Consider the following 27,743-nt stretch of genomic DNA (forward strand, 5'->3'; position numbering starts at 1 on the left):
CACTGCCTTTCCCGGTATGGGTGTTATTTTCCTGCCATACACGTGGCCCTATTTTCCTTTCCCAGTCAGCCTTATGGCTAGCCTTTCCATTATTTCCGATGCTTATTCGTGGAACCCATGCCTTCCTGGTGTGGGAGTGCTCTGCTGTATGGTTGCCTACTATTGCCCCCGAGCCATCTTTTCCTCATGGTTGATATGCGACTGCCATATAACTGCTCTTATTGACCACTTTGGAATTCCCCCTTTTCTGCCCTTCTGCTTATGCTCCATGCTCCCAGCTATGTTTTCCCGATATCTCCCCTGCCACCCCCTTGACCCGTTGGTGGTATGTTACTTTGCTGCTCTGCCGTCCTCTCTGTGTCCCCTACTGACTGCCCCAAAGATTCTGTTCCCCTGACCTCAAACGATTCCTTGTCGTTATTATCGTATCCCCTGTTGCTGTAACTGTCTTTGCTTCTATCATTATTTTCCCATTATGCCTGTTGCCCTCCTGAACTGTGGACCCTGTGGTCCCCTTTATCTTTTAATCCATTAAACAGTACCAGTTAGAACTCTCCTCGTCCCACCCCTGTCCGGGTAACCGTCCGTTTCCTTCTCAACTCCCGGTCGTATTCCTTTCATGCATCCCCCCCACTGCTTTGTATACCTTCAAAACCCCTTGTTGCCAAGTTAATAATGCCACTCCATCCTATGGGTATTTTTGTAATACCGTTGGTGCCCCTACTCCTTACCATTTACCTATGCTTCCAAGGAGTCCCACTGTTCCTCCTTGCTGCTCTCTACCTTGGTTGTGGAATTGGACCTGCCCCTGCACTCTTGTCTATCCCTTCTATACCAGAGCCCTTCTCTCTCTCCTTACCTAGTCACCCTTCCCATTTTACCCATGCTTCCAGGGGGTCCCTCTCTTCCTCTTCGATGCTCTCTCCCTCGATTGTGGAAACCCCTTTCTCCCTGTATTTATTCAGCTTTCTCCCCTTCCTGTCCCTGGTTCTGGGTGACTTACCCGTACAAGTGATGCCTGAGCTTAACCTCTTTACAATTTACTTCCAATTTTTCTTCTGTCCTGGTGGTAGTGCCCCCTCTCCTGCCGCCGGCTCCTCACTCAGCAAAGGTGACATTTTCCTTTGCCCTGTCCTCCTTCAGTAGTACGCCCAGTACCCCTTTGGCCACCAAACACTTTTTCTGCCTTCTCGGCCCAACTGCTGCATTCCTTTTGCCCTCTTTGCTCTTACCTCAGCCATTTTCTTTTCGCCTTGCCTCGCTTCTTTCCACATCACTGCGCGCGGAGCGGAACCCCTGATACAATGTGCCACACCGCGTTACCGGCGGGTGGTCACCGTGGGCACCCCTGTTCACCCCGCTGGACGACCCGCCAAAATCTCCCTTGCGACACCCCGCAATCCGCGGTGCAACCAAAACCTTGGCCGACACCTCCTTTGTTGTACCCCAATAATCACCTTCCAGTCTACTGTGTAGGCAGACTAATCAACTTTTTGCCGGCTTTGCCCTGGAGCCTGCCTTAGAGCCGCGTAAATGAAACAGTATGAGCTGTCCTGAAATCTGTATGTGGTAGGGCTGCTTCAAAAGCAGTAGCCTACTGCCCAGATCTGTCGGGTAGGCAATTAGGCTTCTTACATGCACCCTTAGCTTCCTGCCTGGCTGTCATAACCATACTTGAAAAGTATTCAACCTTTTCCCACTGTGAGTAAAACGCCTATTTCACCCATGATACGAACTCCCCACATGCTTTTATTTAACAATACTGGTTTTAAAATCTCTCGTGAAGTGTTCACAGTTTTTGACTGAAAAAGAGTGATTACACCCCCACGCACGTGAAGTGATCAGCAAGAATCCCCCTAATGCACCCAGACGGAAATATGCGCACACACTTTTCTGATCACCAGCGATTAGAGAAACTCCATGCGCTCATATTAAGAGCAGATTTACATTTTACTTCAATGTTGGAAAGCTACCAATGCTGTGTGCCTTCCTACTACGTCTGCCGCATAGCCGCCCATACAAGCATTGACCTCTTTGCTGCACAGCAGCTAGAGAGCATATTGCCACACCCCCTTTGTAGTTCGTAGCTGAGACCCTACATTGGCCCTTGCGCACCCGACTATGTGTTACCCAGGGCCAGTGGCGTTAATTAAATCCCCAAAGTGCCCACACACCGCTCAACATTTCCCCTTACAAGAGGCTACAGCGGCCCCCAGCGCTGAAGTCCCGCTTTCATCCCTCGTATTACTCTGCTCCTTACCTGACTGGCTGCCACCATATTGCCGCTGCACTGGAACTCTGAGACGACCGGAACCCTTCCTCTTCTGTTGTAGCGTTGGGCAACATCCATCCGCGTTATGCTTTCTTACTCAGCTGGCATTTCCAAACCGGTTCCTTCTCCCTTGTCCAGGTCCCAAAACACTTACCCGAACGAGGTGAGCGTCTTGCCTGGTTGCCCATTCACTAAAATCCTGGGCCCTTCTTGCCATTTCTTCCACTCTCCTTCTTGTCTGAGTTCCTTCTTTCTGCAGGGCTGACCTCCTCAGAGACTTCCTTGAAAACACTAGCTTCCTTTAACTTTGATGCTTTCCTTCTGTCGGGCCTTTCCCACGTTGCTTCTTCTAAACACTAAGCTTGGCTGTGTTCCTTTAATGTTTTTGTTTGCCGTGTCTATGTAGACAAACAAACTTGGTTCGCGGGTTCCCTTTGTTGTGCTGTTTTGTAGGCGGGTCCCTTCATCCCGTATGCGTCACCCTGCTCCGGTCGCTGCGTACCGCTTGCCTTCCCGGGACGCGCCTTGGATCTCTGTGATGCCTTCTGTTTTCTCCTTCGAAGGACTCCGGCGGCCTTCTCCTCGCTGCGGTGCGCGCTGGTCGTTGCACCCTGCTTCCCGCCTCCTCACGGTACTTGCTGTGCCAGTGGTGGTCTTCTCGCAGATCCGCCAGGCTGGTCGCCGCACCGGCTGCCTGCTTCCCCACTGAACGTACTGCTCCAGCGGTCTTCTCATCCCGGCTCCGCCCCCACAACGGCCCGCTAGCCGACAAGGTCGGTGAAACGATGCCTCATGTTCAAGCGAGGAAAAACAGTGAGCCCGCAAGAGCAAACGTTTTTGCCTATATGTTAAAAGGAGACTTAAAACAGTGAGCCCGCAAGAGCAAACGTTTTTCCCTCCCCTTATCCAGGCACTAAGAGCTTACCCGAGAGAGGTGAGCTCTTTACGTGGTTTGTGCCGCCTCTCCTTTCCCTGGCTTACTTATACCCACCAGAACTTTTCTTCCTTCTTGGGGGCCGGGTTTTTCCCTCCGGCCCCTTGCTGTTATATTTCACACCTTCCCCAGGTGCTGTTTCCTGCCCTTTCCTGGGCCTTTGTTTCTTGTGGCGCCATTCGGACATCCCTCCCTACTGCGTTCGTGCCGTTTTCCCCACCCCGCGCCTAAACTCCCAGGCCCGGGGCCTGGGGCATAGTCCGCGGGGGCGGCATCTGGTCCTCGGTAGCACCGTGGGTTTAGCTCTTTGCAGCAGGTAAGCCACATGCTAGGGACCAGCACTGCCCAGTCCCCAGCCTGCCTGGTGGCTAGGAGATGTGCGTCTCGGGGGGGGGAGGGGGGGGGGGCGCAATGTAGCATGTCGCTGTAGTAAGGAAGACCCTCACTGCAGTGCTTTAAGTGGGCCGGGACCAGCCAGGTCTGGGCCCCGGCAGTCTCCAAAAAGTGGGGCTGAACCAGGGCCCCCAATCCCACCACAACATTGGCGGGACTCATTATCCGCGCCTGCCATTAATTTAGGCAAGCTGACAAAAATGCCAGCCACAGAGCGCTGCTGTGGCTGGCTGACACTTGTGTCAGTCACTGCAAATTCCTCAGATCACCAGAGGAAGTTACTGTCCCTTTGTTTCCCCAGCAGGTCACGAGGTGTCTTTAACCCTCGGCAAATCTGGGGATTCTTTGACATATTTCAAGGTTTATAAAAGATGGCTGGAAAAGTACAGAATTCAAGCCATATTTTATACAGCTTTGCCGACGGACAAAGACGCCTCAGGCTTTGTCCTTCAGGAAAGCTTTATAAAAGATAGATTGCATTGTGCACTTTTCCAGCCATATTTTATAAACATAGAAATGTTTAACAAAGATGACTTTGAAAGTACGCAAATGCACACATATATATAAATGTTATGCATTTGTGTGCGTACCTTTCTATGGTGCGTGTACTTTTCAAGCCATCTTAAAGTATACAAACCATAGTAAGGCACACAAACAAATGAGGCTGCCCCTCGATTTCTTACCCCACTTAAAGCTCTGACCCTCAGGGATCTTCATTGAGGGGGATCAGGCTGGGAAGCCAGCTCACTGCTCGCTCTACACCTCCTTACGGGACTGTCCCACCACATCTCCGTTATACCTCACCCCTCTGTGGAATCCTCGCATTGCCTCCAAGCCTCAAGACCACCCCCTTAACAAACTGTCACCAGAAAGAGAAAAAAACATAACCTACTCTCTCATAGACTGTTCCAAGCGCTTGGCTCTGAGAATAGCGTCATCTCGCTCCTCATTGGCTAGCCGCAGTCTGGCCATAACGGCCTGGTCGCGTTCCCGCTGAGCGAGGTACACTTCTTCCACCAGAGCTGAAACAGACAGAGAACAGAGTCAGCAAAAGAGAACAAGGATAACAGATGAGAGAGAAGAGTGCCAAGAAAGAGAAGAAGGAGGACAAGCAGCAAGGGACAGGCAAGGCAAGCGAGGAAGGGCATCTGGAGCGAGAGGAGCAGGAGTGGAAGGGCAGGGCACCAAGCAAGAGAGAACAGGAGCAATGGCATCGACAAACGAAGAAGATCAGGGTCAGCAAAACATCAAGAGAAAGAGGACAACAGATGAGAGAGAGCGGTGCAAGAAAGAGAAGGAAGGGGACAACTAGCAAGAGGCAGACAAAGCAAGCGAGGAAGGGCATCATGAGCGAGAAGAGCAGGAGTGGAAGGGCAGGGCACCAAGCAAGAAAGACAGGAGCAAAGCCATCGACAAATGGAGGAGAACGGGGTGAGCAAAACATCAAGAGAAAGAGGACAACTGATGAGTTCCAAGAAAGAAAGGGACATAGTAGCAAGGGACAGGCAAGGCACGTGAGGAAGGTCATCAAGAGCGAGAGGAGCAGGAGTGGAAGGGCAGGGCACCAAGCAAGAGAGGACAGGAGCAACGCCATCGACAAACAGAGAAGAACAGGGTCAGCAAAACATCAAGAGAAAGAGGACACCCGTATGAACTGGGGGGCATAAGATTACCTAACTTTGAGGTATATTATTTGGCTAGCCAGCTTCAGTACGTGACAAGATGGCTATCAGAAGACCATATGACAGAGTCCAGACTGTTGGGGGCCGAGTGCACCCCTTATTTCCTAAATGAATGGATGTGGTTGCCTAGAACGCATTGGGAAGGCGGATGTAGATTGCTTGACTTAGGGGGGGAAAGATGTGGCGCAGAGCCTGCCAGTTCATGGGAAACTCGTCCCAGTGCTCCCCACAGATACCACTGATGGCGTTGGATGGCGTGGATGAACAAATGAGGAGGAGCATCAGGAAACAATGGGAACCGAGGGGCCTAGCGACCATGGGAGATGTGTGGCAGGACGGGATAGTGAAAGAGTTTGATACATTGGTGGGAGGCACCGGGGACAATATATTACATATGCTAGAATGGTGAGGATGATAAAAAAATACATGGCCCGAGGCAGAGCTGGCCCGTCAGCCGGAAGCGGCCACAGAGACTTTTTATGACGTAGCAGACGGAAGCCATGAGATCTCCTGGATATACAAGTTGCTGATGTCTAAAGTGGGTAGGGAGGTCACCGAGGCGAGACGAGATGAGACTGGGAGGAGGAGGCGCAGCAGTCAATGGGCGATGAGCTGTGGGTCAGGGTGCAAGGATACCACAAATAAATATCAAGGACTGTACGGTTGCAACAGATTCAGTTATAGGTCACCCACAGAGCATATATGACCCCCAAGAAGATAGCCAAGTTTAAAAAACGCTGGGACACAGATATGTCCGAAATGTGGGGAGGTGAATGCAGGTATGGTAGACATGTTCTGGGCATGCCCCCAAATAGAGAAATATTGGGAGGAGGTGGCTCACCTCATGGTAGGCAAAGGGATCAACTTAGACGTGACCTCCCTATGGGCATGCATGCTGGGGGTGGGGGGGGTTCGACAGGCCAAGGAAACTTAAACGTGTGAGTAAACTTAAAGACCTGGCTTACATACTGGCTAAACGCAGGATAGCCATGTGCTGGAAAGTGAGTTGGAGGCCTAGAGCAGAAGCTTGGTGGCGAGATCTTCAAAAATGGGCAAATTTGGAAACAACGGTTTGGGAGGAGGCAGCAAACAGAGGAGGGGAGGAGGAAGTGGACACGTTGATTGCCTGGAAACAAATAGTGGCAACACTTTGCGGGTCTGATCAGACAAGTCGGGAGGAAGACGATCCACCTAGGGTTGATCGGCTCGAGGGGGGAAGTGGGCGGGAGGAGGGGAGAAAACACAACATGGGACTGTGCAAGTGAATTGACATGCATATTCGTTGTTGGACTATATGGTGTACAGGTTGTAATCAATAAAAAAATATTTCTTATGAAGAAAAAAATAAAGAGGACAACAGATAAAAGGGGATAACTAGCAAGAGGCAGACAAGGCAGTTGAGGGAGGGCATCACAGGAGTGGAAGGGCAGGGCCCCAAGCAAGAGAGAACAGGAGCAAAGCCATCGACAAACTGAGAACAGGATCAGCAAAACATCAAGAGAAAGAGGACCACGGATGCGAGAGAGGAGTGCCAAGAAAGAAGGAGGAGGACAACTAGCAAGAGGCAGGTAAGGCACGTGAGGAAGGGCATCAAGAGCGAGAGGAGCAGGAGTGGAAGGGCAGGGCACCAAGCAAGAGAGAACAGGAGCAAAGCCATCGACAAACTGAGAACAGGATCAGCAAAACATCAAGAGAAAGAGGACAACGGATGCAAGAGAAGAGTGCCAAGAAAGAGAAGGAGGACAACTAGCAAGAGGCAGGTAAGGCACGTGAGGAAGGGCATCTGGAGCGAGAGGAGCAGGAGTGGAAGGGCAGGGCCCCAAGCAAGAGAGAACAGGAGCAAAGCCATCGACAAACTGAGAACAGGGTCAGCAAAACATCAAGAGAAAGAGGACAACGGATGCGAGAGAGGAGTGCCAAGAAAGAGAAGAAGGACGACAACTAGCAAGAGGCAGGTAAGGCACGTGAGGAAGGGCATCAAGAGCGAGAGGAGCAGGAGTGGAAGGGCAGAGCACCAAGCAAGAGAGAACAGGAGCAAAGCCATCGACAAACTGAGGTAAACAGAAAAAAAGCACAAAATAAACACAAAAGGAAAGGAACCAAGAAAGCAAAATTCAAGACAAATTAAATACTGACTCAGAAAATCACGATCTGCCACCCCAGAAACTCTGAAAGGTATCAGTGGAGAGACACTGGGAGGGGTGCAGGAGGGGCCCACCCTGACTACTGGCTCTGAGCTGCAGGATAAAAAGTTAAGCATTGCTTTGTTACAAACAAAGGAATGCATATTCCCAACACAGTCTCTGAGATGCTCTGGAGGCACACACCTTGTGTCCCCTACCCTTTGTGTTTACAGAGCCTTTCAAGTGGGGGTAATTTATAAGTGATGGTTCATTTAACAAGACATTGTTTCTACACAATATGTGTGTAACATCCAGTGTTAAGAACTGAAAATGGGGCTTTTTTATTCTCAAGGCCAGCACAAAGCATCAGTTATCTGACTAAACCTAAGCATTCTTCCAACAGGATTAACGTGCCACACAAAACACGTTGTTTCTTGTATATTTCTTCTTAGTTACATATGGAGTATCCCTGGGAAGGTTAACTCTAATTATCTGGCTTAAGTATTCTAGTGGCAGATTTGGGACATGGACCAAATGCATCTGCTCAGCATCAAAGCTCTTTTCATTTTCTTAACAAGCCACCCACTGCCCAGTGCACACCAGATGGCACCTCAATTGACTCGGCACCTTGATTAGTAAAGCAGGGTTCATTGTGTGTCACCGAGCAGACAGTAGTCCATCATAATACAGTGATGTGTGTGCAACAGTGATTAGTGCGCTGCACAAGTCACCGCCCTGTTGCTTAATGGCATCTATGTGGCGCTCCCGTATGTAACAGAACATATGCCTGGAACGTTTTGTGTATGAGGCTCGGACGAGCATGCCATACTGTGCCCACACTTAATAAAGCAATCAAACAAGACGCCTCTAATTGTGCATCCACTAGGCCAGCACTAATAAGAGCTGCTTCTCCTCTGCGAAGGGTGCAGTGCGCTAAAACATGGTTGTAGACCCTCCCGAGTGGAAGAAGTTCCCTAGAACAGGGTATTTGACCCATGTTAGTTCTCAGTACAGTGGCTCCCACACTGCTTTTCAATTTAATATGAGATGCTAGTGCCAGTTCTGTTAGATAACGCGTGGGCCTGCTCTCTCTGTAGATATAACCATTGAGGCCTGTGTAATAGTGAGGAGGTGGTGGCTGTGGAACTGTGGACCCTTTACCATGCATTAGAACCCGGTTCTGTTTAAAACGCTTCAGCAGCTTATTACTGGTCAGGCTAAAGTTTGTAAGAGGTACAATACTTTCTGTGCATTGTTTATTGGGTGTCTCTTGTAGGGTGTCATGCCTGTGCCACTGGCGCACACATTGGCAACCATCATGGACTATTTGGAACTCATTTATCTTCATAATACTCTTTGAAAAAACCCTATTCATACTTTGGTCCTTAATTTCCATTTGCACGACTAACTACATGTACCATAATGCACCTTGCTACAGTTATCAATTCCTGGCTATTCCCATTCATCAGTATTAGAACCACAATCCCCAGAAGCCCGAGCTATCAGTGCTGCTTCCACCTTCTCAGAACCAGAGAGGGAGGAGGCAGATTGTCTTCAGGTGTGTTGCTCCAAGTGCTGCCAATTAGCCTGCCTCAGTACAGGGCAGGGCTGTATTTAAGCAGCTGCCTGCAGGAGCTCAGTCTCTTGCATTAAGAGTTCTCCCAGCACCTTTTTGCCTTGAGCCACGATTTGAATGCTGTTCCTGTTGCTGTATCATCCTGCTTCCGATTATAGCGCTCCTTGCTGTCCTGTTCCGCTGGGCTCCCTGACTTGCAGCCTGCTACACTCTTCTGCCTGCATCCCTGCTCCTGTGGGCTCGCTCCTTGCTGCCCTGCTCCTCTGGGCTCCCTGCCTCACTGCCCTGCTCCTGTGGGCTTGCGCCTTGCTGCCCTGCTCCTCTGGGCTCCCTGCCTTGCAACCTGCTACACTCTTCTGCTTTCAGCCCTGGTCCTCTGGGCTCCCTGCCTCGCTGCCCTGCTCCTGTGGGCTCGCGCCTTGCTGCCCTGCTCCTCTGGGCTCCCTGCCAAGCAACCTGCTACACTCTTCTGCCTTCAGCCCTGGTCCTCTGGGCTCCCTGCCTCACTGCCCTGCTCCTGTGGGCTCCCTCCTTGCTGCCCTGCTCCTCTGGGCTCCCTGCCTCTCTACCCTGCTCCCGTGGGCTTGCTTCTTGTTGCCCTGCTCCTCTGGGCTCCCTGCCTCGCTACCCTGCTCCTGTGGGCTTGCTTCTTGCTGCCCTGCTCCTCTGGGCTCCCTGCCTCGCTGCCCTGCTCCTGTGGGCTCACTCCTCGCCGACCTGCTCCTCTGGACTCCCTGCCTTGCAGCCTACTACAGTCCTCTGCAGTCTGCCTGCACCTTGTGCCATCCGTTACTGCAGCCCTGCTTCCTTGTTTGCAGCCCCCCGACCCCGTTTCCTGCCTACTGATCCCTTACTCTCTTCCTTGTTTGCAGCCCCCCTGTTTCCTGGCTACTGCTCCCTTACTCTCTTCCTTGTTTGCAACCCCCTGTTCTTGATCCCTGTCCTTCTCTTCCTTGAGTCTTTTGTCCTCCCTTAGGTTATCCATTTCAGTTATACTGTTTCTGTACAGACACCCACAGCTGTTGTTCCCAGCCATGAGCATACAGAGTGGGCTCCTGTAATAGCAATCGGTGTAGAAGGCTGGAGTTTCCAAAGGTCTGTGGAACACTCTTTTCGATTTCTGCATACACCCCAAAAGGGAATCCAGTTTGTTTGTACCTTTGTATTCCCTGCCCCTTTTTTGGTCACAGCTACTGTTACCTATTATTCTTTCTTGTTGAGCTTCCTGCTGTGAGTGCTTATCTATCACCGTACATCAGCACAGCCACCTAAAACCTACCTGGGAGCCCGGTGCCACTCTAGACAGAGTGCCATCCTTGACATAGGGTATGCTTTCCTGTCTATAGATATAATTCCCTAAAGATGCTTCTGCACTGGGGGTTGGGCATGCTCACACTGAGACCCAGCCCTTCTTCATCTGCAATTCTCGAGAAACGAGAAGCAAAAGAGCCCATGTAACCCATTTGAGTGGCTGTTATTGCAACCATGTTATACTCTCATCCAAAAACGTAAGCTGTCCAAATGAGTATGTATGGTTCATGGTTACAAACATCTTAATGTTGGGCTGTGTGCTGTGAGCCGTGATGTAAGCACCAAGTTATGCATTGGTTATGAACTTAGAGATTCACAGATGCAATCCTTTTATCACAGGCTTGCTTATCCAATATAAAGATCTCTGATTACTGTTATAGCCCTGAAATGCTCCGTGATCTAATGCAAAGCAGACAGGAACCCTCACTGGTGCCATTTGTCCCCTTTCCCACTCTCATAGAGGTATTTTGAAAGAGTGCAATAAAAGTGTACCATACTGTCCATCTTGGAATGATAACCTTCCATCAGAAAATAATTAATATGGTTAGTCCAGCTTTGCCCCTTGTGAAATACAAGTGAGGTGGTAGGAACGGAACACCTGCAACACAGGGCCAGTGGGCCCCCAGACCCTGGCAGGCTGGTCACAACGCAGCCTGCCAGTACGGACAGTTTGAAACAGCATTCAGGCAAGGCATTCCCTAATGGCAGGTGACCGGAGAACCACTTACCTGGGCAGCAAAAGCTGTGTTTTCACATAAGGCTTCTTCTGTAAAGTACTTGGATTACAATGAAATGAAACCAGCTTCATCTGTACAACAATGATTTATTAATATTGAGGAGGGAGTTTTGTTGCGCAACACAGAGGTGTAGTTTGGGAGTTACGTGTGGCAGTCGGGGGAGCGCATTCTAGTGTTTGGGCACCAGGTTGGCTAGAAACGGCCCAGTCTGTGGGGAACCAGGGTAGTTATGCAATATTTTCACTTTCATTCTGCTTCCATACAAGATTTATTGCACCAAGAGTTATAATCTCTGCTAGTTGCCCTCGCATTGACCAGGAAGCTTTCTACCTGCACACCAACTCCACAAATGTCTCGAAGAAAAGACAAAATCCTAGACATGCTGAAGCACTCTTGGGTACCTCTGCTCACGAGGAGATCCTGCTGTGTCCAATTAACCTGAGCATCTGGAATGTCTGCGCTGGTTGTGTGGGTGTGAATGTGGCAGGGAGGGAGATGTGTCCTATTATCCTGTGCATCTGGGACGCCTGCCCTGGGTGTGTGGGTGTGAATGTGGTGAGGAGGGAGATGTGTCCTATTATCCTGTGCATCTGGGACGCCTGCCCTGGGTGTGTGGGTGTGCATGTGGTGAGGAGGGAGATGTGTCCTATTATCCTGTGCACCTGGGACGCCTGCCCTGGGTGTGTGGGTGTGAATGTGGTGAGGCGGGAGATGTGTCCTATAATCCTGTGCATCTGTGACGCCTGCCCTGGGTGTGTGGGTGTGCATGTGGTGAGGAGGGAGATGTGTCCTATTATCCTGGGCACCTGGGACGCCTGCCCTGGGTGTGTGGGTGTGAATGTGGTGAGGAGGGTGATGTGTCCTATTATCCTGGGCACCTGGGACGCCTGCCCTGGGTGTGTGGGTGTGCATGTGGTGAGGAGGGAGATGTGTCCCATTATCCTGAGCACCTGGGACGCCTGCCCTGGGTGTGAGGGTGTGCATGTGGTGAGGCGGGAGATGTGTCCTATTATCCTGGGCACCTGGGACGCCTGCCCTGGCCTGGGACGCCTGCCCTGGGTGTGCATGTGGTGAGGCGGGAGATGTGTCCTATTATCCTGGGCACCTGGGACGCCTGCCCTGGGTGTGCATGTGGTGAGGAGGGAGATGTGTCCCATTATCCTGAGCACCTGGGACGCCTGCCCTGGGTGTGTGGGTGTGAATGTGGTGAGGAGGGAGATGTGTCTTATTATCCTGGGCATCGGGGACGCCTGCCCTGGGTGTGTGGGTGTGAATGTGGTGAGGCGGGAGATGCTGTGCCCTATTATCCAGTGCATTGGGGACGCCTGCCCTGGGTGTGTGGGTGTGAATGTGGTGAGGCGGGAGATGTGTCCTATTATCCTGGGCATCTGGGACGCCTGCCCTTGGTGTGTGGGTGTGAATGTGGTGAGGAGGGAGATGTTGTGTCCTATTATCCTGGGCATCGGGGACGCCTGCCCTGGGTGTGTGGGTGTGCATGTGGTGAGGCGGGAGATATGTCCTATTATCCTGAGCACCTGGAACGCCTGCCCTGGGTGTGTGGGTGTGCATGTGGTGAGGAGGGAGATGTGTCCTATTATCCTGTGCATCTGGGACGCCTGCCCTGGGTGTGCGGGTGTCATTTTGGTGAGGAGGGAGATGTGTCCTATTATCCTGGGCACCTGGGACGCCTGCCCTGGGTGTGTGGGTGTGAATGTGGTGAGGCGGGAGATGTGTCCTATTATCCTGTGCATCTGGGACGCCTGCCCTGGGTGTGTGGGTGTGAATGTGGTGAGGAGGGAGATGTGTCCTATTATCCTGGGCACCTGGGATGCCTGCCCTGGGTGTGTGGGTGTGCATGTGGTGAGGAGGGAGATGTGTCCTATTATCCTGGGCACCTGGGACGCCTGCCCTGGGTGTGTGGGTGTGAATGTGGTGAGGAGGGTGATATGTCCTATTATCCTGGGCACCTGGGACGCCTGCCCTGGGTGTGTGGGTGTGCATGTGGTGAGGAGGGAGATGTGTCCTATTATCCTGGGCACCTGGGACGCCTGCCCTGGGTGTGTGGGTGTGAATGTGGTGAGGAAGGAGATGTGTCCCATTATCCTGAGCACCTGGGACGCCTGCCCTGGGTGTGTGGGTGTGAATGTGGTGAGGAGGGAGATGTGTCTTATTATCCTGGGCATCGGGGACGCCTGCCCTGGGTGTGTGGGTGTGAATGTGGTGAGGCGGGAGATGTGTCCTATTATCCCGGGCACCTGGGACGCCTTCCCTGGGTGTGTGGGTGTGAATGTGGCGAGGCGGGAGATGTGTCCTATTATCCTAGGCATCTGGGACGCCTGCTCTGGGTGTGTGGGTGTGCATGTGGCGAGGAGGGAGATGTGTTCTATTATCCAGTGCATTGGGGACGCCTGCCCTGGGTGTGTGGGTGTGAATGTGGTGAGGCGGGAGATGTGTCCTATTATCCTGGGCATCTGGGACGCCTGCCCTGGGTGTGTGGGTGTGAATGTGGTGAGGAGGGAGATGTTGTGTCCTATTATCCTGGGCATCGGGGACGCCTGCCCTGGGTGTGTGGGTGTGCATGTGGTGAGGAGGGAGATGTTGTGCCCTATTATCCTGAGCACCTTGGACGCCTGCCCTGGGTGTGTGGGTGTGCATGTGGTGAGGAGGGAGATGTGTTCTATTATCCAGTGCATTGGGGACGCCTGCCCTGGGTGTGTGGGTGTGAATGTGGTGAGGCGGGAGATGTGTCCTATTATCCTGGGCACCTGGGACGCCTTCCCTGGGTGTGTGGGTGTGAATGTAGTGAGGAGGGAGATGTGTCCCATTATCCTGAGCACCTGGGACGCCTGCCCTGGGTGTGTGGGTGTGAATGTGGTGAGGAGGGAGATGTGTCTTATTATCCTAGGCATCGGGGACGCCTGCCCTGGGTGTGTGGGTGTGAATGTGGTGAGGCGGGAGATGTGTCCTATTATCCCGGGCACCTGGGACGCCTTCCCTGGGTGTGTGGGTGTGAATGTGGCGAGGAGGGAGATGTGTCCTATTATCCTAGGCATCTGGGACGCCTGCCCTGGGTGTGTGGGTGTGCATGTGGTGAGGAGGGAGATGTGTTCTATTATCCAGTGCATTGGGGACGCCTGCCCTGGGTGTGTGGGTGTGAATGTGGTGAGGCGGGAGATGTGTCCTATTATCCTGGGCATCTGGGACGCCTGCCCTGGGTGTGTGGGTGTGAATGTGGTGAGGAGGGAGATGTTGTGTCCTATTATCCTGGGCATCGGGGACGCCTGCCCTGGGTGTGTGGGTGTGCATGTGGTGAGGAGGGAGATGTTGTGCCCTATTATCCTGAGCACCTTGGACGCCTGCCCTGGGGGTGTGGTTGTGCATGTGGTGAGGAGGGAGATGTGTCCCATTATCCTGAGCACCTGGGACGCCTGCCCTGGGTGTGTGGGTGTGCATGTGGTGAGGCGGGAGATGTGTCCTATTATCCTGGGCACCTGGGACGCCTGCCCTGGCCTGGGACGCCTGCCCTGGGTGTGCATGTGGTGAGGCGGGAGATGTGTCCTATTATCCTGGGCACCTGGGACGCCTGCCCTGGGTGTGCATGTGGTGAGGAGGGAGATGTGTCCCATTATCCTGAGCACCTGGGACGCCTGCCCTGGGTGTGTGGGTGTGAATGTGGTGAGGAGGGAGATGTGTCTTATTATCCTGGGCATCGGGGACGCCTGCCCTGGGTGTGTGGGTGTGAATGTGGTGAGGCGGGAGATGCTGTGCCCTATTATCCAGTGCATTGGGGACGCCTGCCCTGGGTGTGTGGGTGTGAATGTGGTGAGGCGGGAGATGTGTCCTATTATCCTGGGCATCTGGGACGCCTGCCCTGGGTGTGTGGGTGTGAATGTGGTGAGGAGGGAGATGTTGTGTCCTATTATCCTGGGCATCGGGGACGCCTGCCCTGGGTGTGTGGGTGTGCATGTGGTGAGGAGGGAGATGTTGTGCCCTATTATCCTGAGCACCTTGGACGCCTGCCCTGGGTGTGTGGGTGTGCATGTGGTGAGGAGGGAGATGTGTCCCATTATCCTGAGCACCTGGGACGCCTGCCCTGGGTGTGTGGGTGTGCATGTGGTGAGGCGGGAGATGTGTCCTATTATCCTGGGCACCTGGGACGCCTGCCCTGGCCTGGGACGCCTGCCCTGGGTGTGCATGTGGTGAGGCGGGAGATGTGTCCTATTATCCTGGGCACCTGGGACGCCTGCCCTGGGTGTGCATGTGGTGAGGAGGGAGATGTGTCCCATTATCCTGAGCACCTGGGACGCCTGCCCTGGGTGTGTGGGTGTGAATGTGGTGAGGAGGGAGATGTGTCTTATTATCCTGGGCATCGGGGACGCCTGCCCTGGGTGTGTGGGTGTGAATGTGGTGAGGCGGGAGATGCTGTGCCCTATTATCCAGTGCATTGGGGACGCCTGCCCTGGGTGTGTGGGTGTGAATGTGGTGAGGCGGGAGATGTGTCCTATTATCCTGGGCATCTGGGACGCCTGCCCTTGGTGTGTGGGTGTGCATGTGGTGAGGCGGGAGATGTGTCCTATTATCCTGAGCACCTGGAACGCCTGCCCTGGGTGTGTGGGTGTGCATGTGGTGAGGAGGGAGATGTGTCCTATTATCCTGTGCATCTGGGACGCCTGCCCTGGGTGTGTGGGTGTCATTTTGGTGAGGAGGGAGATGTGTCCTATTATCCTGGGCACCTGGGACGCCTGCCCTGGGTGTGTGGGTGTGAATGTGGTGAGGCGGGAGATGTGTCCTATTATCCTGTGCATCTGGGACGCCTGCCCTGGGTGTGTGGGTGTGAATGTGGTGAGGAGGGAGATGTGTCCTATTATCCTGGGCACCTGGGATGCCTGCCCTGGGTGTGTGGGTGTGCATGTGGTGAGGAGGGAGATGTGTCCTTTTATCCTGGGCACCTGGGACGCCTGCCCTGGGTGTGTGGGTGTGAATGTGGTGAGGAGGGTGATGTGTCCTATTATCCTGGGCACCTGGGACGCCTGCCCTGGGTGTGTGGGTGTGCATGTGGTGAGGAGGGAGATGTGTCCTATTATCCTGGGCACCTGGGACGCCTGCCCTGGGTGTGTGGGTGTGAATGTGGTGAGGAGGGAGATGTGTCCCATTATCCTGAGCACCGGGGACGCCTGCCCTGGGTGTGTGGGTGTGAATGTGGTGAGGAGGGAGATGTGTCTTATTATCCTGGGCATCGGGGACGCCTGCCCTGGGTGTGTGGGTGTGAATGTGGTGAGGCGGGAGATGTGTCCTATTATCCCGGGCACCTGGGACGCCTTCCCTGGGTGTGTGGGTGTGAATGTTGCGAGGCGGGAGATGTGTCCTATTATCCCGGGCACCTGGGACGCCTTCCCTGGGTGTGTGGGTGTGAATGTGGCGAGGAGGGAGATGTGTCCTATTATCCTAGGCATCTGGGACGCCTGCCCTGGGTGTGTGGGTGTGCATGTGGCGAGGAGGGAGATGTGTTCTATTATCCAGTGCATTGGGGACGCCTGCCCTGGGTGTGTGGGTGTGAATGTGGTGAGGCGGGAGATGTGTCCTATTATCCTGGGCATCTGGGACGCCTGCCCTGGGTGTGTGGGTGTGAATGTGGTGAGGAGGGAGATGTTGTGTCCTATTATCCTGGGCATCGGGGACGCCTGCCCTGGGTGTGTTGGTGTGCATGTGGTGAGGAGGGAGATGTTGTGCCCTATTATCCTGAGCACCTTGGACGCCTGCCCTGGGTGTGTGGGTGTGCATGTGGTGAGGAGGGAGATGTGTTCTATTATCCAGTGCATTGGGGACGCCTGCCCTGGGTGTGTGGGTGTGAATGTGGTGAGGCGGGAGATGTGTCCTATTATCCTGGGCACCTGGGACGCCTTCCCTGGGTGTGTGGGTGTGAATGTGGTGAGGAGGGAGATGTGTCCCATTATCCTGAGCACCTGGGACGCCTGCCCTGGGTGTGTGGGTGTGAATGTGGTGAGGAGGGAGATGTGTCTTATTATCCTAGGCATCGGGGACGCCTGCCCTGGGTGTGTGGGTGTGAATGTGGTGAGGCGGGAGATGTGTCCTATTATCCCGGGCACCTGGGACGCCTTCCCTGGGTGTGTGGGTTTGAATGTGGCGAGGCGGGAGATGTGTCCTATTATCCCGGGCACCTGGGACGCCTTCCCTGGGTGTGTGGGTGTGAATGTGGCGAGGAGGGAGATGTGTCCTATTATCCTAGGCATCTGGGACGCCTGCCCTGGGTGTGTGGGTGTGCATGTGGTGAGGAGGGAGATGTGTTCTATTATCCAGTGCATTGGGGACGCCTGCCCTGGGTGTGTGGGTGTGAATGTGGTGAGGCGGGAGATGTGTCCTATTATCCTGGGCATCTGGGACGCCTGCCCTGGGTGTGTGGGTGTGAATGTGGTGAGGAGGGAGATGTTGTGTCCTATTATCCTGGGCATCGGGGACGCCTGCCCTGGGTGTGTGGGTGTGCATGTGGTGAGGAGGGAGATGTTGTGCCCTATTATCCTGAGCACCTTGGACGCCTGCCCTGGGTGTGTGGGTGTGCATGTGGTGAGGAGGGAGATGTGTTCTATTATCCTGTGCATCTGGGACGCCTGCCCTGGGTGTGTGGGTGTGAATGTGGTGAGGCGGGAGATGTGTCCTATTATCCTGGACATCTGGGACGCCTGCCCTGGGTGTGTGGGTGTGCATGTGGTGAGGAGGGAGATGTGTCCTATTATCCTGTGCATCTGGGACGCCTGCCCTGGGTGTGTGGGTGTGCATGTGGTGAGGAGGGAGATGTGTCCTATTATCCTGGGCATCTGGGACGCCTGCCCTGGGTATGTGGGTGTGCATGTGGTGAGGAGGGAGATGTGTCCTATTATCCCGGGCACCTGGGACGCCTTCCCTGGGTGTGTGGGTGTGAATGTGGAGAGGCGGGAGATGTGTACTATTATCCCGGGCACCTGGGACGCCTTCCCTGGGTGTGTGGGTGTGAATGTGGGGAGGAGGGAGATGTGTCCTATTATCCCGGGCATCTGGGACGCCTGCCCTGGGTGTGTGGGTGTGCATGTGGCGAGGAGGGAGATGTGTTCTATTATCCTGTGCATCTGGGACGCCTGCCCTGGGTGTGTGGGTGTGAATGTGGCGAGGCGGGTGATGTGTCCTATTATCCTGGGCACCTGGGACGCCTGCCCTGGGTGTGTGGGTGTGAATGTGGTGAGGAGGGAGATCTGTCTTATTATCCTGGGCACCTGGGACGCCTGCCCTGGGTGTGTGGGTGTGAATGTGGTGAGGCGGGAGATGTGTCCTATTATCCTGAGCACCTGGGACGCCTGCCCTGGGTGTGTGGGTGTGCATGTGGTGAGGGGGGAGATGTGTCCTATTATCCTGGGCATCTGGGATGCCTGCCCTGGGTGTGTGGGTGTGAATGTGGTGAGGCGGGAGATGTGTTCTATTATCCTGAGCACCTGGGACGCCTGCCCTGGGTGTGTGGGTGTGAATGTGGTGAGGAGGGAGATGTGTTATTATCCTGGGCATCGGGGACGCCTGCCCTGGGTGTGTGGGTGTGAATGTGGTGAGGCGGGAGATGTGTCCTATTATCCTGAGCACCTGGAACGCCTGCCCTGGGTGTGTGGGTGTGCATGTGGTGAGGAGGGAGATGTGTCCTATTATCCTGGGCATCTGGGACGCCTGCCCTGGGTGTGTGGGTGTGAATGTGGTGAGGAGGGAGATATGTCCTATTATCCTGGGCATCTGGGACGCCTGCCCTGGGTGTGTGGGTGTGAATGTGGCAGGGAGGGAGATGTGTCCTATTATCCTGGGCACCTGGAACGCCTGCCCTGGGTGTGTGGGTGTGAATGTGGTGAGGAGGGAGATGTGTTCTATTATCCTGGGCACCTGGAACGCCTGCCCTGGGTGTGTGGGTATGCATGTGGTGAGGAGGGAGATGTGTCCTATTATCCTGGACATCTGGGACGCCTGCCCTGGGTGTGTGGGTGTGCATGTGGTGAGGCGGGAGATGTGTCCTATTATCCTGGGCACCTGGGACGCCTGCCCTGGGTGTGTGGGTGTGAATGTGGTGAGGCGGGAGATGTGTTCTATTATCCTGAGCACCTGGGACGCCTGCCTGGGTGTGTGGGTATGCATGTGGTGAGGAGGGAGATGTGTTCTATTATCTGGGCACCTGGGACGCCTGCCCTGGGTGTGTGGGTGTGCATGTGGTGAGGCGGGAGATGTGTCCTATTATCCTGAGCATCTGGGGCGCCTGCCCTGGGTGTGTGGGTGTGAATGTGGTGAGGAGGGAGATGTGTCCTATTATCCTGGGCACCTGGGACGCCTGCCCTGGGTGTGTGGGTGTGCATGTGGTGAGGAGGGAGATGTGTCCTATTATCCTGGGCACCTGGGACGCCTGCCCTGGGTGTGTGGGTGTGAATGTGGTGAGGCGGGAGATGTGTCCTATTATCCTGGGAACCTGGGACGCCTGTCCTGGGTGTGTGGGCGTGCATGTGGTGAGGAGGGAGATGTGTCCTTGTTAGGGAGAATTCTCTGTTTAGGCTGAATTTCCTAACCTAGTGAGTCCCCCAGCAGCTTTGCTGGATTTCGGGAGTTTGTTTTTTCCATCCTGCCAAGAGTGAGACTCTTTTTCTCCCACTCTTGGACATGTATGTGTAATTCCTTTGAATGTCAATGTGTTCTATGGGCTATGGGGTCTTTTACTCCATAGGGTCTCATATGTTTTTCTATGTGTGTTACACCGCACCCTGCGTGCCGTAGCACTGGGGCGTCCTAGCGGACCCCCACCCTAGACTCCATACCCGGGGACTGACTACTGTCTCCCCGGGCATGTAAAGTCACCATTGGCTTTACTAGACCTAAATTTACTAACAGAACTAGTACAAACCATCTTATTGTGGACGTACTAGTAGGGGTAATTCGATTACTCCTGGATTCGGGGGGGCACTGTCCCGTCCCCCCTCGTCGAGTTTTGGCTGGTGGCAGTGGAAACTACTTGTTATGTTCGACCCTGAACATAACCCTATGGGATTCGTCCTATTGTTGGAGATTGATACTTTTTCTCGTTAATCTCTAACGTACCACCGGTCTACTTATCTTAAATAAGTTTATCGGATGGTATTTTCTGCCAGAACTTGGTTTGTAAAATGGTGTCTGTGTTCGTCTCCGTGACTCCTAAACCAAAGCTTGAGCCCTTTGTTCCACTTTTGGCAGGCTCTGTACAGAGACCCTCCAAAGTGGTGCCATTCTGTCTGGGTTACCACAGGGGTGTGGGAGGGGGTTTAGGCACCCTGGACCGAGTTGCCTTGCCAACTCCGGTCGCACTCTGGAGTGATTGGCCCAAGTGGTGAGCCTCCCCGCTCACCACTTAGCATGTGTTGATTGACAGCTAGGCTGAATGAATTGGGGTTTTCTGCATAAAAGCAGGGCTTTTGGGACTGGATCTTCAGAAGTCGCCACAGGACCTAAGAATCCGACGAGGGTAAAGCTGAGCCGACCTGCAACGACGACACCTCCGGTGGAGCCCTGCGGAACCGACTCACCACTTCCCGACGACAGAGGAGATCTCCCTGCCGGAGAGTCTCTTCTCCTGACTGGTGGGAACAACCAGTCCCCTTTGCTTTTTCTTCGCTCCAGGACACAGTGGTCGAATTGCCCATGCAGAGCACCTCGGCAACCGGATAGCCACTACCCCTGTACGCGACAAAAAGGTGGTGCCTTGTGACGGAGCACTCCGCGGCTGGTCTCTTCCCTGGTGGTGCACCGGCCTTCACTTTTCTTCGACGACGAGAACATCTCTACTCTTGGCAAAGACCCGACGTGCATCCACCACCAGGAACAACTGCCCCCGCCGGAGCTGCCCTCCACAACAAGGTACCGTGTCCGCCTGGCTTCCCTTTCGATCGGTTCGAGTGAGGTGTCTTAATCCTCTCCTTTCCGTTGGGTCGCCTCCAAGATTTCTCACGTATTGTTCTGAACTGGTTCAATCTGCCGATAACAATTTGCTGCAAAGACCCGAACGCATTTCTACTAGAGACTGTTGGGACATATCGCCTTGCCTCTCTCCGAGTGGGCCTGGCCTCTGAACTTTATGATCTATTGTGGTTCTTGCCTTCTTGCCTTGCATTTGTCCCGTGAAGTATTGAACTGTGTTGATTTCATAACCTGCCTATTTTTCTCTCCCGTCCTAACTAATATTAGAGTGCCATCTAGGTTGAGGCACACACCTCTGTCTGTAAATAAGTGGTGCCGGTAAAACCTAGACTTGTCGAAATATTGCTAGGGGGATTGATCGTTTCTTCTTTGTAGAGTAATTGTATTTGATTTGTTTGCTGTGATAGTACCATAGTGTTTTTATATAGATGTTTCGTTATAAATAAAATACCTTAATATCTTTACACTGAGCCTCGTTGCTTGTTTGCTTATCTTACTGTGAAGAATTGCCCTATCTTGTATACTCCACATACTGCTTAACTCTTCTTGAGGGAAGTCTGACTGCTCAGCCACAGCTACCAACAGTGAATCTGTGTGGTACGGACTGCTACCAAGCGGGTTTACTGCCAAACACCTGTAGTCCTAAACCTTTTGCAGTGGTCCCAGAAGGAACTGCACAGGTTTCCGCCTAACAGTCCTATTATCCGGAGCACCTGGAACGCCTGCCCTGGGTGTGTGGGTGTGCATGTGGTGAGGAGGGAGATGTGTTCTATTATCCTGGGCACCTGGGACGCCTGCCCTGGGTGTGTGGGTGTGCATGTGGTGAGGAGGGAGATGTGTGCTATTATCCTGTGCATCTGGGACACCTGCCATGGGTGTGTGGGTGTGCATGTGGTGAGGAGCGAGATGTGTCCTATTATCCTGGGACGCCTGCCCCTGGTGTGTAGGTGTGCATGTGGTGAGGAGGGAGATGTGTTCTATTATCCTGGGCACCTGGGACGCCTGCCCTGGGTGTGTGCGTGTGCATGTGGTGAGGAGGGAGATGTGTTCTATTATCCTGGGCACCTGGGACGCCTGCCCTGGGTGTGTGCGTGTGCATGTGGTGAGGAGGGAGATGTGTTCTATTATCCTGGGCACCTGGGACGCCTGCCCTGGGTGTGTGGGTGTGCATGTGGTGAGGAGGGAGATGTGTCCTATTATCTTGGGCACCTGGGACGCCTGCCCTGGGTGTGCGCGTGTGCATGTGGTGAGGAGGGAGATGTGTTCTATTATCCTGGGCGCCTGGGACGCCTGCCCTGGGTGTGCATGTGGTGAGGAGGGAGATGTGTCCTATTATCCTGGGCATCTGGGACGCCTGCCCTGGGTGTGAATGTGGTAAGGAGAGAAGTGTTGTGTCCGGATAGCATGTGTACCTGGAATGCATGCCAAGGATGCTCGGAACAGAGTGGTATGTCGTGAGAGTTGCTTGTGTGAGTGCTCCCAGAGAGCCAGTTGGTGTTGGGGAGCAGCATGCAATGGTGTGCAGGGTGGGGCTTGATGAGCTGCAGGCAACTGTGCATGAGAGGTCAAAGGAGGAAGAACAGGGGGGCGACGGGGGCCTCACGCTTGAGTCAACAATCCAAAGCCTAAGTGGAGGAGAGATAAGTAGGGGCCATGATAGACCCCCAAGAGGGAAGGTTTGTCCGGAGGCCTGGATCTCGAGGGAGGTGAAGAGGCGCCCATGCCAAGGAGATGGGCCAGCCTAGAACCAGAGAAGGGAACGGGAGGGATCATTTGAGGGGCTTCTGGTCGATGCTCTGCCCCGCCTCGGCTCCCAGTTCCAGGTGGGAGCTCACGGTCGCTCGCATACAGAACAGTTAAGATCCTCCCCCACTCCCTCCCCCACCCCCCGCTGAGACCCTGGTACATTGTCTACAAAGAAGAGTGATGCAAACCGTGACCGCAGTATTAAGGTGCTTCCAGAAGAGGATAGGAGGATATTTAGGCTCAATACACACAAGAAAGGGTTTAATGAATTTATTCAATGGAATGAGTTAGCCGTTCTCCCCACCTAAAAACATCACACAGGGCACAAGCTCACTGTAGTATGATAGAACTAGGGGACTAACCCATATATGTACCCTTCTGTACATGTGTATAAGCCCTAGTAATGTTTTCCTGAATTGAGGTTACATACATAAATAAGGGGAAGGGGACGCACCTGAGGTATGATCTTAATAGATGATGTAAGAAATACAATGCATGTATGTACTTGTTTAGGATTATGATGTACCATCTAGCCTAAGTCTTTTATTCAGCTTGGGTCACCTTTGTGGCTTATACAATACAGCCTTGCCCTCTCTTTCTGTGGAATAACTATGTATGATATGTATTGCCATTATCAAACACAATGTTGCAGCAGTTTGTAAAGACAGATTTCGTGGAAGTGGTAATTTGTCAATTATATATACATATGTATATATAAAGACTTCGTCAGTTTAACACATTGGGTTTCTGATGAGAAAAATGCACCTTTTTCTCCAATGCTGAACTGCCCCTCGTGCGTTCACTGAGTAAATAATATAGCAGTAAATACACACATACGCTTGCAGCCTGATCCAAGATGGCTGTAAACGTTACCAGAGCTAAGATGGCCGACCAAACAGAGTTTTTTCCGAGCTTCTTGTAAGCACTTTTTTCTATAGAGGCATCATAGCGGGCTGGCGCTTAGTAGTGCAAGCATTTCCAAGGCTTTGAGGCACCGCGCAGACGCATTGACACTCTCTCCTATGTACCATAACAGCAAGCGAGGTAAGAGCTGTGTTTAAGCTGCTAATACAGCCTTATAACATTTACTGCTGCGTTCGTAGAAATAATGAACGCTTCTTGATTCACTCGCATCATTTTTTGACTGCTGGCTTGTCCATTGTTTTTAGACTTCATACCAGCCAACGCTTAAGCTGACAGCGTGATATTTAGTATCTACATGCTCGGGCTCGCTCTGTTCCCAGACATTTCTGAGCAGTGACGTTTCTCAGTATAGTGCGGTAACATCACGCACAGGCTTTAAGGGGCTATAAGGTTATCCCACTTCCTTTATACCTGTAAGCACGGTGGTTTAGACCCTGGAGTCCCTCCGTGCACGCATGTACACTACCACGCCCGTCCTTTTCCCTCCCCTCCACCCCCTTCCCCTCTTACTTCTGTCTCCCCAATGTTTTATGTAATATTAGGCACAACTTTGGACACATTCATTTGTTCACTTTAGCAAGTAAGCCTAGTGATATCCTTAGATACACCTATGATAAGCAATAGAGGCATAGTAGTATACACCAGTAGTAGTGTGGATGGAACACCATGTGACTATTCCACTTTCTGCTTCCCTTAGGAATAGAAATACACACGTAAGGGTGCAAGACAGCGATCCCAGACAGGGAGTCAAGACCTCACTAAATAAAGTCCTGATGAAGATGACCCGAATAAGATGTGGTTATGAAACCGGTCGACCTTGATACAGCATGAGCTGGTCTCATGTGTTTTTTTAGATCTGTGTATAGAATTGCCTACATAGACGGTGTTACACATTTTGACATTATATTGCGTCTTATGTCTATACAAGTTTTTAGATGTTAAAAAGGACCCTTCCATTAAGGTGTCTTTACAATCTAAGCATCGTGTGTTATCGGTACAAGTGTTTGGATTCTTCTAGTTGCTGGCACCCTAGTGGCCATTAAATATTCATACACTGGTTTGCAGATATAGCACTAGAAAACTCCAAGTACATTGGCATTATCTAATGTAAAATGCCTTATGTGTGTTTTTTCAGCTTTCACTTACACACTTGGTACTGATTTTTAATTGTTGGGAGTGAATAAGTGGAACTTTTCTCTGATTTTGGAAAGAATCATGGACATACTGAACAACTTTTTTAATGCTATAATAGCCTGATGAAATGCTTATACATATTAAAATGTGTTTTGAAAAATCACTTCCTCTATAGACCGTGATTGGGGGTTTACATCAACAAACAACACTTTTTTTTACATCTATTAACATGTCCTTAGATTGAGTGGTTTTTAGGATCCAGTGCTATGGGATTATTCATCGTGACCAACAGCTATCTACATTGGTCCGATTTGTCAATATCTTTTTATCTTATTATTCTTTTTTATCATCTCATCTACTTCTTTTTTCACCTATTTATAAATCCTCTTGTTTTATATAGTCATTCCAGCTCACTTGTAGGTCCTCTAGTTACCTAGAGGGAGCACTATTATCCATTCCCTGTATCAGCCCTTATTTCCTCATTCGTTGATACATGCATACTTTCTTGTACGTACCTCAGTAACTATTTAATACTTGCGCCATGTCCGTATCGCTAGGTACAGACATGTTGTCTATACCCTGACGTCACGTTCGTTTAACATACTTTGCTCCCACTTATAAATTATATATCAGACCTCTTAGGAGCTTATTGTTTTTTCATATGTCATATGTTCACATCCTTGTCTAAATCTGATCGGTATATATATTTTGGAACATATTCGGGCTCGACATCACAGTGCGCATGCGCGCGATGACATCACAATGTTTCTGACGCACGACGCACGATGACTGACCGCCATTGGCGGGTATTTAAGGACATTTAATGCCACCATTTGGTAGAGAGTCCTGGAGAGGGATAGCATCTTCTCTGAACAACTACAACCTACTTGACTGCATACCTGTAAGTATACTTGGTCCTCCTGGCTGGCACTAGCCCTACTCTTTCCTCTTTGAAAAGTTGCTAAGTAAATCCAGTTTTGGATTCTTCTTAGGTATATCTGGGATTCACCCACCTGTTTTTTTTTGCTGGTCGCTTCTACTTGGAAGCAATGACATTCCCCATAAGAAATGCTCTGCATGAGGATGTGATACTTACTTAATAGTGCATCTTCAGTCATTTACAAGTTATTAGGTGGTAAGTTACCACCTTATTTAGCCCTAATCTATTTAACCTATATTTAAGATCTCTTCTCTTGTTTATTCTTTCTATTTTTTTACTCTTCATTTCTGAATAGCTTGTTTTGACAAGGGCTACACTACATATTCAGCTCATTTGTAGAAGAGACTTGCAGCTTTTCTCATTGTGATGAACAGCCAGCTACTCATGACTAATAGAAATGTTTTCCATAGGTAATTTATTTTCTATACAGATATGTCACCATGTTGCTCATTGAAGAACATATATGGACATGAAAATGTTTAATATTGTACGATTTGTTTTACTTATGTGCACTAATAAGGTTGTTGAGTTTTTGGAAATGATATATATGGGTTTACCATATGGTATTTTGTTTCTTTTGAAATCAAAAATTTGTTTAGATTATTGGGACTAATATGTATTTGCTTTAATATTATGTTTTCCAGATTTCTTTAAGAAAAATTATGCAAATTGCCCCTGAAGAAGTGAATTATTTCACAAAACGCGTTGGGCCTCTAATAAATCATTGGATTTGTTCTAAAAAACACTTAACTGTGTCAATGTGTATTGATATATGTTACTAAGTAAATTATCTACTTTATGTGCATGTTTTTTCAAAACATAAGACTACCACTAAATATTTAATCAAACAACAATAAATATCAGGGCTCCTCACAGAGCCATCCATAGAGTGCAGAGGACGGGAGTTCCCACATTTGGGAACTTGATCTATTTTGAACACTGAGTTGGTGGTCTTGTGATCCATAACACGGTCCAAGAACTCATTTTGGTCTGGTGAGGTTGGGTGGTCAGGAGAGTGGGGAGAACAGGCCTACTTTATCTGAGGAAAGGCAAGTTTAGCAATAGTATACACTTACTTTGCTCTGGTTGTTCTAACCTGAAACACTTTCATAAAGTAAAAGAGAAGTGGTGTGAAGTGGCTTACCGTGGTGAAAGGATTTCTTCACTGCCTATTGTTGGAGGAGGTGCTCGTGAGAAGCCTGCTGCACGCATTGCTTAAAACGCTTCAGTGAGCGCGAACAAGTGGTGTGAAGTGGTTTACCATGGTCTGCCGGGGTAGGTCAGGTCTAGAGAACTTTACCCCTGTGAGTGACTTGTGCAGTACACCACAGTGAGCCTCCTTCATCTCTCTCTTTTCTGATTAGAACACTGTGGCAAGTCCCATGGGGAAGAGACATGGTCCATTGCTCAATATGCTCAAACTTTAACGTGCTAAAAGAAAGCCCAGAACTATAATGCTCAGCAGTTACAAGATTTGAGCAACTCCCTAGGTTTTCCCCGGGCTGGTTTTGTCAGATGGCTTTAGCAGAAGGTAACGACCATGTACGATCTGCGGAGTGAGCCGGGTTTTGAAGCAACATGCTCCGCCCTTGCTGAGCAGGATGCACAGGAATCTAACATTTGGAGGAGAAGTGAAGCAGGGCAGGGTCTTTCCCTGGACTTCCAGGCACCAATCACCATAGCGGAAGCCACTACAAAGCTGCCTGATGGACCCAATAATTCCACTTTGCGGGCGGGCGAAGCAGTTGTAAAACAAACTTCCTTTCGCCGGAATACTCTGTTACTTAGTAGCGCTGATTTCATAGCTGCCGTTACTTCAAAGTTCATTCACAGGTCTGCCTTTCTTCGCGTCTCATCTATACGCGTGCAGCCTTCATTTTCGATATAATTTTGCTTTCTAACTCACCGGCTTTGTGTGTTTCTTTCTTTGTTTTACAATTTCAAATTCATGAGTCATGGTTAGTATCACAGGCTTCACCTCGCCTCCCCAACTCTGCCGTTCACCCGGGAG

At 51.5% G+C, this 27,743-nt stretch overlaps 1 protein-coding gene across 1 annotated transcript in view; it reads right to left on the reverse strand.

Moving 5' to 3' along the window:
• The window catches only part of MIPOL1 (mirror-image polydactyly 1), a 1,528,730-nt gene that overhangs the window by 811,094 nt on the left and 689,893 nt on the right, over positions 1-27,743 (reverse strand). The window contains exon 6 of the mRNA XM_069638413.1: positions 4,492-4,621. Within this exon, the coding sequence (XP_069494514.1) occupies positions 4,492-4,621 (130 nt within the window). The remainder of the gene's footprint in view (positions 1-4,491; positions 4,622-27,743) is intronic.

Source organism: Ambystoma mexicanum, chromosome 14 (assembly GCF_040938575.1).
Source record: "Ambystoma mexicanum isolate Mex_15411 chromosome 14, UKY_AmexF1_1, whole genome shotgun sequence".
In the NCBI taxonomy this organism is placed as follows: domain Eukaryota; kingdom Metazoa; phylum Chordata; class Amphibia; order Caudata; family Ambystomatidae; genus Ambystoma; species Ambystoma mexicanum.